At 32.8% G+C, this 12,287-nt stretch overlaps 1 protein-coding gene across 1 annotated transcript; it reads left to right on the top strand.

Annotated features, from left to right (window-relative positions):
- The first annotated feature begins 229 nt into the window (after positions 1-229).
- On the top strand, positions 230-11,851 carry LOC137822888 (uncharacterized). Its single transcript, XM_068627909.1, has 18 exons — positions 230-627; positions 1,245-1,353; positions 2,058-2,165; positions 2,849-3,030; positions 3,377-3,572; positions 3,955-4,209; positions 4,895-5,041; positions 6,188-6,266; positions 7,407-7,520; positions 7,593-7,759; positions 8,278-8,396; positions 9,841-9,964; positions 10,061-10,129; positions 10,208-10,334; positions 10,611-10,725; positions 10,850-11,040; positions 11,131-11,243; positions 11,352-11,851. The coding sequence occupies exons 1-18, from the start codon at positions 356-358 to the stop codon at positions 11,616-11,618; spliced, it is 2,754 nt and encodes a 917-aa protein (XP_068484010.1). The 5' UTR covers positions 230-355; the 3' UTR covers positions 11,619-11,851.
- The last annotated feature ends 436 nt before the right edge of the window (positions 11,852-12,287 follow it).

Raw genomic sequence — 12,287 nt, 5'->3', positions numbered from 1 at the left:
AACCTTCATTTCAAATATTTAATTTGATTCAACGTTTAGTAAAATAACTGTCATACTTTCTATATTCTTAACCACTTTTTTTTTCAATTTTTCAAAGCTAAATTTTAAAAGTATTTGTATGATAGATTTTTGTGAAAACAAGTTATCTTTGTGTTGTAAAAGTTTAAATAGTAATTAGTAGGAATAAACTTCATCTTTTTACAAAAAGATTGATGGGGTCACGCGCAGAACACGTGTTCAATGTCCAACCTTAAAGATACCAAAAAATCAGAAGCTATAAATTGGACTAAAACGTGATTTCAAATTTTGAGAAAATCGAAAGAAGGAAGCAAGACTGAAAGAGCTTCTGAATCAGATGGCAAAAGAGGGAAACGACATTGATGAAGTAAACGACGCCGTCCATGGCACGGGGGAACAAGAAGAAGAGGAAGAACACGCTCCGCAGGAGGAAGATGACAATGACATGGAAGAAGAGGATGAGTATACTTTCAGGTTCCAAAACGGGATGGATCCTTTGGACTTCATCGATAACAATGACGATTCTGGTCTTCAACCCTACGAGCGATTCGAACGTCTCGAACAGGAAGCTCTTGCCGATAAAAAGCGAAAAGCAACTGAATGCCACAGGTTCGTTGCCTTCTTCAGCCCTAATTAATCGCGACGCGTTATTTATTTCCAGATAATTGCTCCATTTGTTGTATTAGCTGCATTTATGATCGGACTTTTGAAATTCGTGGTTTCTGTTTCTGTTGTTGTTGCTGTGAATTGTACTGTTTTTACTTTAATCTGTGCTTCTTGGAGTGGAAGCAACTTCTTGAAGTGGATGTAATTCTTAAAGTGGATGCAACCTCTTGAGGTGGATGCCACTTTGTATTGTTAATATATTGATTCAGTGATGTGAATGTGCATCCGAGAGTGCCGCAATTATGTACATGTTGAATATTAATTTAATTGGAATAAGTAAGGTTGTTAGTTGAGAAACTTTTTATTGATAGCAAAGGAAAATGTTGTAGATACACAAATTAGAGCAAAAGTAATTGGAGGTTAAAAATTAAAATAAAAACAGAAATTTTTTGAATCCCTTGTTTTATGAGATGACCTACTGAAGATTCTTGATTATGAGTTCAGGTGCTAAAAGGGTTGAACAAATTTTAAATGTATCACAGGGGATAAAATAACTCACTGCGCTTACTTACTTTTCAGATGTTTGTTTGATCCTTGCTAATTTATGTCACTAAATGCAGTGAAGAGCCACCTTCTAAGATGATTAGGGAAAGTGATATTTCCGGGTCAAAGATAGCTGAGATAATGGAAGCAATGAATTATCATGGTGTGCGCAAGAGATCAAGAAAGGTATGCTATGCAATGTATATGCCAGTTTAGTCCATGTAATAAATTATGTTTGCAGTTTGTCTGTGATAAGTAAGATTTGAAAGATAAATTGATTGCTATTTCTTTTCTTTTATTTATTTTTTCTACACTAGAAAAGGCTATCATGAAAGAAGTTGATAGCCTTCCTTTATTTTTTGTTAGTCTCCTAATGCATTTTTAGCAGTTTGCAAGTTCATAAGCAAAGGCTACACCTGAAAGAAGTTGATTACTTTCCTTTAATTCTTTTTATATTAAAAGGTAGATTACAAGTTTTGGTCTCCAGCAATGGATTGGATATTAGAGGAATACATTTGGTGTTATGGTTTTGGAAGGAAATTTAACATTTGTGTTCATACCTGTTACATTTTTTTGCTCACTGCTGTTTCCAAGCTGTTTGCATTTTTTGTATGCAGGTTAGCTTAGTTTCATTCTGATAGTTTCCCCCTTTTTTTCCATGAATTTTCTGTTCTACATGATAGCTTCTCACTAGTTTAATTGTATGCCATTTTCTCCATATGCTTATTGTTCCTTATTACTTATACATAAAATGCCCATAACCTAGAACGGATGTAGATGAAAATGTAAAAAAGTAAGCACTCAGGTGCAAGTTATGTGACTACCTTCTGTTTTAAATTTTAATGTAACCTGCATGACCCTTTTAAATATTCTCTATCTGCGTAATGCAGCCCAAAAAGAGAGGCAGGCGAAAAGGATCAAAGAATAAAATGGACCCTAGGCTAACACGGATGCTGGGTGATGCCACACTTCACTATGCATGTGGCCATTATGACAAGGTATATTATTCTGTCACATAACAGTCCTTAGCTTCTGTCACTGGAGTTTTCTATTAGTTAGTGTCACAGTTATCCAGTATGTTGACGGAAAAAAAAGTGGATAAGTCGCTATACTCTATTAGTTTATTTGTTGAGGATTGTTTTCTGTATTAAGTACCTAAGGAGATAGAATAAATGATACTATTTCTCTCTGTCTAGGCTCTTTTTGTCTTTAGCATATAATCATCTGATGCAACCTGGGGTATTATATGCATCTTTGTTTGTTTGACATACCATTTTTGGATCCCTTTTTCCTAATCAACCTTTTTTTTGCTTGAATTTTTCCTGTTTTTTTATTTTTAAAAGACTTAGCAAATGCAAGTTCATCAAATTAATGACGTCTTCAGCCTCACTTATTTGTTATCTGGCTAATACTTTATGTCTTGCTTTTCAGAGAGATATGGTTGCCACCAGCTGAAACTCATTAGCTGAAAGTTATATTCATGTTTATTGAAATGCTCTAACACTTTCCATTTATATTTCTCTCAACTATGCTAGATGGCATAAGATATGGGTGTTTAGTTTATATATTCTTAATGCTTTTTGCATCTGTCGAAGCTTGATTTATATTATAAATTTTATCACTGCTTTAGGCTTTTGCAGATTATTTATGCATTCCTGTGCTCTGTTTTTTTTTTTTGCAGGCTAAAGCTGTGTTGCTTGAAGTTATTAAGTTGGCACCGAATTTGCCTGATTCTTATCACACCCTTGGACTTGTCTGCAGCTCACTCCAGGATTATAAAAGAGCTATGAGTTTTTACCTAATAGCCGCTCATTTGACTCCAAAAGATTCATCTCTTTGGAAAAGGATTTTTACCTGGTCCATGTGAGATGGCTTCTCAGTTTTGTCTCCACTTTTAGTTTTGTGAAGTTTTTCTTCTGGAATAATATGGCTACATGAATTTATACTCCTACCTTAATTGTGAAGGTGGTTAAAATTTCATATAGTAATGTATCCTTAAAATATATGACCTGTGTATTCAATTTATTGATGGACAATATGGTTCATAACTGACTTCATACTCTCTTCCAACATACCTCCTTGGTTTTCTTTTCATGTCCTTGGAATTTGTTACTGTTTGTAATACTACTAAGTTTATGCATGTATTACTTTCAAACAGTGCTGAAAGAAATAGTATAATTATTGAGTTGTGAACCTTTTTCAAATGCAGAGAACAAGGTTATATTGATCAAGCCCGGCATTGTCTTTTAAGAGCAATAACAGCAGATCCCCAAGATGTTACTCTTAGAGGTCTTCTTGCAAGGCTTTATGTTGAACTTGGAGACTATCAAAAGGCTGCTGTTACATATGAGCAAGTACATCAACTCTGTTATGAGAATGTTGATCCACTGAAAGCTGCAGCTAAGGTTTGTCTTTGCTTTGAGACAACATGGACTAGCATTCAATTTTTTTGTCAGTAATCCTTTGCCATTAGTTTTTTTGTTAATGATTATTTCTTATGAAAATCACGGTTTGCCTTGTGATGCTTTAGAATGCATTTATCTGCATCTGTTTGTATGTCACATAACATGGACTGTATCTGTATATTGCGACTAACATCTTTGAAATGGTGAGGGGATGCATATAAAATATAATGTTTGAGAGGGGTAAGCCTTAAATTATTTTATTTTTTCAATATGATATACATGCAAAAGTACAAGGGTTGAGGAACTGATAATATTTTTATTCAATTAAACATTAATTGGTTGACTTTTAATGTTGAACTGAATTTATATTGCTTTCTATCAGTTGTACAAAAAATGTGGTCAAGTTGAACACGCTGTTCGTATTCTTGAAGACTATCTTAAGAGTCAACCTGACGGAGCAAATGCGAGTGTAGTTGATCTGCTGTGTACCATATTGATGGAAACTAAGGCGCATGACAGAGCTCTGCAGTATATTGAACATGCTCAAGCTGTAAATGCATGGAAAGAATTGCCATTGAATTTGAAAATTAAGGCTGGAATTTGCCATGCTCATCTTGGAAAAATGGATATGGCTCAGGTTTGATGCATGCATGCTTATAATTGAATTAACTCTGTTTTGCTTGATCATGGCCACTTTTAGTCTTGCTTGAACCTCAGATATTAGGTTAGGTTAGTTGTTATTCCTTGGTGTCTTTGAATGAGTATTTAGTTGGGACTTTCTTAGTTATCTTTAATTTTTGTCTCTTTCATTTTGTATGTTCTTTCTTTCTTTCTTGTGTCCTAACCAATTTATGTGTAACACAAATTGTTACCTATCCATCATAATATCTCCATCCATGTAATATATCTGTTGTGAAGTTTGGTTTTGAATGAGATTTGCACGTAACATTCTGCTGATTTCCTACTTTATGTAGATTTTTGTTCTCTCTCTCTTTTTTATTCTAAATAAAAAAACTTAAACTTGTGGTCCTCATGTTATAATCTTTTTTCCTTAAAAAATGGCTTCTTTTCTTAAGAAAAAAAGAGATCAATCTCATAGTCTTTGTAATTATACAGAACTCTCTCTCTTCCCCCGCCCCATTTCTGAAGCACAGTATATCATTATTTTTTAGTTGCATTTTCCATGTTTCTCATTAGCTTAATTTCATTCAATGGTGGGGTGCAAGCAGATTTATCTAAGACATTCAATGACAATGTATAAATTTTTCTTTCGACTTTGCTTTCATTTGTATGTATTACTTGACATTTTATTTGGTTATTAGGTTCTCTTTAATGATTTGAAACCAGAGAATGCAAGCAAGCACGTTGACTTGGTCATTGAGGTTGCTGACTCATTAATGGGTCTCGAACATTATAACCATGCATTGAATTATTATTTGATGTTGCAAGGAAATATTGGAAAGGAAGATGTACGGTAACTCTTTCCCATGGATGCCATTTATCTGTTGTATATTTTACCAGTAATTTGCTTGAGTAGGAGACTTTTTTTGTCTCGTAATCTGATGGGCTTTATATATTGGAATCTTAAAAAATATTGTCCATATTTCTGTTAGAAATATAATATAAAACAAATCTTGTGTCTTTACACAACAACTCAAGCTTTTAGGATTGTTGTTTGTTCCATGATATGGTATTGGAGCTTCTATGACTGAGTGGTCTAGAGTTTGATCCTTATTGACCTATCTAGTAGGCACAATTACATTATATGGGTATGATACAACATGGACATGAACACAATGCAACAAATCCTAAAAATATAGGACAACACCGCTATAATATAATATATAAATTTAATCTAAAGTTAACATATAAAATAAAAGTTTGAAATTATAAAAGAGAATCTATGTTTCAAAAATGAGCACAAGTTATTATGAACACAATAAAATACAAAAAATTATCTGATTATTGTGCTATCTAATCAGTAGTGGTATTGACTACTTGAGTTTTTCTAATATTGGGTTTGTTGTTTGGATAATAATAGTGTCTCTTCCTGTACCAATTAGATTTCTTGAGCCACCTCCCATTCATTTTGGAATGTATTCTGAAATAAAAATATACATTCAGGAAAACCCATTGTATTCTGTTATAGAAACCATTCCAGAAGGAATGGGATGCCTTAAAAAAATTATTGTGTGCAGGAAGAAACCCTTTTATGATAGGTGACAACTTAATAGATCTAGGATAGAATATGATACCTTCATATGATTTATGTTTGTACCTAATTAAACCCCATGAATTAGCTTGAAAGGACAAACTGGCTTGTTAGGTGAGAGTTGTCTCACACTTATGTACTCTTTTCAGGTTCTATCTTTAGTCAATGTGAGACTACTTGGGTTTTTTCCTGTAGGTAGTTGGAAGGAAATAATATAGGGACTGTATTGTCTGTCTGTATCAATTATTAAATGTAATTGTGTACTGTTTTCACTTATTTTATTTGGCTCTTTTCGGTTGCCTGATACTATTTATCTAGTTTTGAAATATAATTTCAGTGTATGCCTTTCGTCATCATCACTTATCAGGACATTCTATATTCTCATTGAACTTCTTTCTTGCAGGGTCCTCTATATCTGAAACTTGCTAAATGTTACATGTCCTTGAAAGAAAGTTCTCAAGCAATTATTTTTTTTTACAAAGGCAAGGTTTATTTTTAATGAGAATGGTATTTAGTTAAATTATACTCTGTGAAAACCACTTCCCCTTTGTTTTTCAGTATATATAGAATATTCTATCAATCATTCCTTTTGGTGATGAAGCTTCTGAAATTATTTCTTATCATCAAAATCTTTAAGTTTAGCTCTATCCTTTTTTTTCTTGTGGGAGTAGGATTTCACTTACGCATTATAGAATCAAAAGGCAGTTCTCAAATGTATTCTTGGATTGCTTTACTTTTGAGTAAACGTTTTATGCATCATAGCATACCTGAAGATCTTATAGTATGCATTCTTCACGTAAATCAGTTGACAGATTTTTTTTTTTTTCAAGTAATCTGATATGTAGGCTTTGCCATTAACTTCTTCATTGAAAGAAAGCTAAATTTTTTGGGATGAACTTTTTGTAGTTTTTTCATATTTTGTTTGCTTCTTTACCATGGAGAAACATTTAATTTTTGGTTTTCAACTTTATTGGTTTGGAACAAACAAATGACTAAAATTTTGTGGCATTAATTTATGTAATTGTCTGGTGAGATTGGTGCATAGGTTGGAAATGATTACATCTTTAAGAGTGTCTTTCACCCTATATTTGATTTGGAATAGGATTTTTTTTGTAGTTTCTCTCTACTGGTTTGCTCATGGATGTCACAATGAGTTTCTGTTTCAGGTTTTGCAAAGAAATTGAACATGCTTCATTCTTGATTTTATCATTTCGTTGTTTCGTGTTTTTTTTTCCTTTTGAGGTTATCTTATCTCCTTCCCTTTATTTCCCTTTTTTTATTTTAATCTTCTTTTTTTCTATTTAAATGCTAGAATTAGAACTCATTAATTATTGCTTGAAGTTTCAAAACCCCGTGTATGTTTTTATATTGTTAAGATAAGGAGAGAAAAAGGGAAGCGTGTCAAAATTCAAAATGCTTCTCATTGTATCACATCTTGTTCTGACTTAGTGTTGAGACTTCAGAATTGACTTCAGTTATAAGCCATATTTTAGGCGTGTATTGTTATGTAGTGCATGTAGATCCAGTGATGATGAATCAATACTCTCTGTCATTGCTTCCTGATGATTGTTCTGCTATGAAATATTCATACTGCTTGGTTGCTAAACAAGATTTTGTTTCAGCCCTTGAAATACTACAAGATGAGGTTGATGCACGCATAGCTCTAGCTTCCCTTCTGCTTGAAGAGGGAAAAGAAGATGAAGCAATTTCCTTGTTGTCTCCTCCAAATGATTCTGGTATTTCCAACATGTTTTCTTTCTCTATGATTGAAGTTCTTAGATTGAGATTTTAATGTGAAAAACTTACAGACTCTGGTGAAGTACATTCTGAAAAGGCAAATAGATGGTGGGTTGATATAAGAATAAAACTGAAGCTCTGCAACATTTATTGGAATAGAGGGACACTTGGTGATTTTGTGGATACAATTTTCCCTTTGATTCGTGAATCATTATATGTTGCAACTCTTCGACAGAAGGTAATATTTGAGAAGATAAAATTTGACCTCTTCACAGTCAATTACAGATTGGTAGATGCTCTTGGACAGTGTGGGCATGTCTATTACTTGTTTCACAATGTTAACATGTTGATAAACTACATTATTTCAATTAGATCTTAAGATTGATTTGAATGTTCAAAAGGTGTAATTGGAGACATTTCAATTATGTCTGTCTTGCAAAAGAATATTAAGATACAATATTTGCTAGCAAACGACTTGGTTTCTTAACAAAAAATTCCAAAATTATTTGTTAATATTTTATATTTTGACTTTTTTAAAGATTAAAAAATGAATATTTTTAATTATACAAGTAGATCGTCAGGTCTGATATTTTAATATTACTCTTTTAACTTGTTTTTTTTTAAAATTGTTTGTAAATATTGTGGAATTTATGGTCCTAGGCCAACTGGTTGTCTTTTCCTCTTCTTTTTCATATAATTATTATTGTTTTGCTATAAAAGCAAGTCAATACAAGTCATGGTTGACTCTTGCTGTAGGGTAAATCAAAAAAGCGACTCACCAAAAGAGATCTGGTCGAAAGGGTTAGGATACTAGATGGTCCAGAAAAGGATAATGTATTTCGAGGATTCAGGCCAGTAGCTGCAGCATCTGATCGGTAAGTGTTCGTGTTGTTTAGTATAAACGTTAATCATATTTCTAACTTGACTCTGACTTGTTCAATCAGATGCATTAACATTATGGATGATCTGTCATATATTTTTGTTGAGTATGAAATTTATTAAAGAAAGTTGTTAGTTCTGACGTTTGAAGGAGATTGAGGGATAGATTCTTTGGATGGATTGTTGTTGATCAAATTGGTGGTTAATTGATTGATAACCATTTTTCTGTATATCTCCTTCTGCCAATTTCCTCTAATTTTTATCAAATGCTCCAAGTTAATTTTTAGCACTGATATCTTTATTTTCGAAGAGTTTGGTGTTGTGCAATGTTGGGTAGCCATCTTTGTTGTGGTCACCTTAACCATTGTTTGATCCCCTGTCAGTGTCACGTGTCAAGGACTTCAAAATTGAAATTACTGATTTTCTCGCTATATGCAGCACCATGAAAAAGAATAAAAGGCTTGTTTTAAGAGGGTGACAAAGATTTCATTGTAGGTATTTGCTTGAGAGAGTATTCCCCAATCAGGATATCTATTTATAATAATAATGATTACAAGGATAATAAATAACTACTAAAATACAATGAACTCTGCTAAACACAAAATTATGTTACTACTTGGAAGAGTAATAATTATTAAATGTTCCTATTTCGAACAGTTTGTATGCCTCATGGATTTGGGTATTGGATTTGTGTTTCAACAGATGACTCCATAGATTTTAGGTTATGTGAAAGAGTTAGTGAATTCACTTGTCCTTCTAGTTGTGGGCAATGAGATTAAAATATTTAGTATTTGTTTAGCTTAATCAATTCAAGGCACCAACACAAAATGAGTTTTACATTGCGTGTTAGAAAAACTGAACAAAAGAAAAATGTTTAACAAATTAAATGTTATTCATTCTATTAACTTGTTGAAAAGAGAAGTTTATATAAGTATTTATAGCTAACTACTTAAAACACAAGACATAGCTAACGTCTTTACTGAAAATGTTACATGAGATAGCTGTTAGCAATAGCTAATAGCTCTGACTACGTACTATAATTGTACATATACAAAATAGCCAAGTATATACTCTAATATTGCGATATTGAAAGAGTATTGTTAGTATTATTATGCCTAAATTGTCATTTTTCAAATATTATAGTTTTATGATTTCTTAAACAATTTACTTCGGTGTATCCTCTCCCGTTATTATTCTATATTTGGAAAACCATAGCATAGCATCCCCTTGGCAATATCTGTGTGGTGCACATATAATACATGTATCTGTGCATTAGATTTACTACGTACGGTCAGTCACTATTCTCTTGAAATGCTTTGCTCATATTACAAAATATTTTGGGTGAATAATTTTTCCTAGTGTCTGTGCTTTTGCATGTTGTTGTTCATTGCTAGATTTGGATACTAAGTGAAAAGAATATCTCTTGTTTTCTGTAATCAGGTTGAAAGCTTCCAGGGCAAAAAAGTTGCTGCAGAAGATGGCAATTGAAAAGGAGAAAAGAAAAGCTGAGGCACTGGCCTCCGGAATTGATTGGCTAAGTGATGATTCAGATGATGAGCCTCAGGTGATCGGTTTGGTGTTGTCTACTCACTTCTAGAACAAATGTTTTGACGATTATGTCTTAACTCCCTTTTGGGTTTATTGCATGAGATATTTTTAGGAAGAAAACAGAGAACCTCCCTTGTGCAATCTTCTCAAGAATGAAGAACATCACCAGCTAATAATCGATGTTAGTGCTTCAATTATTTTTTTTTGCCGCACCCCCTTTCCTCTGTTATATGTCTGACCCGTTAATATTATTGTGCAGTTGTGCAAGGCCTTAGCATCCTTACAAAGGTATTGGGAAGCACTGGAGATTATTAATCTCTCTCTAAGATTGGCTGGTACATCTCTGTCTACTGACAAGAAAGAGGAACTTCGATCTCTTGGAGCTCGTAAGTCCTAAACCCTCCCCGACAGGCTTCTGCTCATAGATTTATTCTTTGCTTTTGAGTTCCAACTTTTCTCATTCGAAGAAATCAAAATAAAAATTGAAGAATTCCTCTGCTTGTTAAATGTTTATATTTGTTTCTTTCCCTTGTTTAGCTTTACATATTTCTGTTATTACAACTCATAATATAAATGTTCTTTTTAGAGAGAAAAGAAAATTAATGTTTTAGGGAGGGAAAAAAACATATCTTGCTGATAAAACAAATTTATGCTCCCCACAGAAATGGCATACAGCACAACGGATCCTAAACATGGGTTTGATTGTGTAAAATACATTGTTCAGCAACATCCACACAGTGTTGCAGCTTGGAATTGCTACTACAAGGTTATCTCAAGGTAGTTTTGTGAATGCGAGGAACCATGGGTTCTTGGCAAAAATTGGTTATGCTTTCTAATTTGCTGTGATAGATTTTGACCTAAAGATAAAAAATTGGTTTACTCTCTTTCTCCTGGTTTATAGATTGGAAAACCGAGATACAAGACATTATAAATTTGTACGTGTTATGCAAGGAAAGTTTGTGGACTGTGTGCCTCCTATTCTAATTTCTGGGCATCAATTTACCATATTTAGCCATCATCAAGATGCAGCAAGGAAATACCTTGAAGCTTACAAATTATTGCCAGAGAATCCCTTGGTTAATCTCTGCGTTGGTATGTTTTTCATTTCATGCTGTGCATGTTCCACTTTCCTAACCAAGAAGTAGCAGTAATTGATTTGTTAGTTTCATCAATGTTTCTCAGGAACAGCCTTGATCAACTTAGCATTGGGTTTCAGACTTCAAAACAAGCATCAATGTCTTGTACAAGGTTTAGCATTCCTCTACAATAACCTGAGAATCTGCGAGAACAGTCAGGTTTGTTTGCTGAGCATTTCATAAGCCTATTAAGAAGAAAATGTTTTATTAAATATTAAGAATAAATACGATAATAAGAAAAATATATTACCTTGAAAATGTTTGCAGGAATCCTTGTACAACATAGCTCGGGCCTATCATCATGTTGGGCTTGTAACTCTGGCGGCAGTCTATTATGAGAAAGTGATTGGTATTGGCGAGAAAGACTATCCAATTCCAAAACTTCCCAATGAGAATCCAGATGTCATAGAAAATCATAAACCTGGTTACTGCGATCTTCGCAGGGAGGCAGCTTACAATTTGCATTTAATCTACAAAAAAAGTGGTGCTATTGATCTTGCTAGGCAACTTCTTAGAGATCATTGTACCTTGTGACTTCACATACACCGTCTTGCATCTTTACTACTTACTATCTATCTGCAATTAATTATCTAAACAAGTTTAGAAACACAATTATTAGGTTTAGTGTATATATTTAACGGAGGGCATTACTGCAACTTATACTTACTTTTTTTAACTTCGATTATATAATGTATATTTTTACAATTTTACCGTTATATTGTAATTACATATTACCTTAATTGAATAAATCACATTTTAAAAAAAAATTATCAATAGTGAGAGATACTGATTAAATAATTCATATTTGTATATTTTGAGAATTATATATTATCTCAATTTCAATAAATATAATTGGATTATCATATAATTTTATAATGATATAATTCTTGTATACAGGATTTTAGTGATAAGAAATTTCAATTCATCAGTCAAATTGCAAAAGGTATATTTTATGAATTGTTATTGAAGTTGACATACTAGTTGTAATTTACATTATTGTCATAATAGGTATATATGTGTGTATATATGATTGTGATGGGGGGAGATTACTACATGTTTAATTTTTATACAGAGTCAAACACATTGGCATGTTTAATAGTTATGTTTGTTGATTAGGGTTTAAGGTATGAAAGTGGTATGATACTATCAAGTTTGCTTTATTTTTTTCTCTTTTTTAGGCAGCGACAATTTGTAGTTGCATAC

The sequence above is a fragment of the Phaseolus vulgaris genome, chromosome 11 (assembly GCF_000499845.2).
Source record: "Phaseolus vulgaris cultivar G19833 chromosome 11, P. vulgaris v2.0, whole genome shotgun sequence".
NCBI lineage: Eukaryota > Viridiplantae > Streptophyta > Magnoliopsida > Fabales > Fabaceae > Phaseolus > Phaseolus vulgaris.
The sequence above is the reverse complement of the archived record's forward strand: the minus strand, read 5'-3'. Positions and strand labels throughout refer to the sequence as shown.

Bases quoted from the DNA above. Each gene is read 5' to 3' on its own strand.
- LOC137822888 (XM_068627909.1), top strand. From the start codon at position 356: ATGGCAAAAGAGGGAAACGACATTGATGAAGTAAACGACGCCGTCCAT. The intron at 7,521-7,592 runs GTATTTCCAACA...AAAAACTTACAG, and splicing joins GTCTCCTCCAAATGATTCTG to ACTCTGGTGAAGTACATTCT. The intron at 11,244-11,351 runs GTTTGTTTGCTG...AAATGTTTGCAG, and splicing joins GAATCTGCGAGAACAGTCAG to GAATCCTTGTACAACATAGC.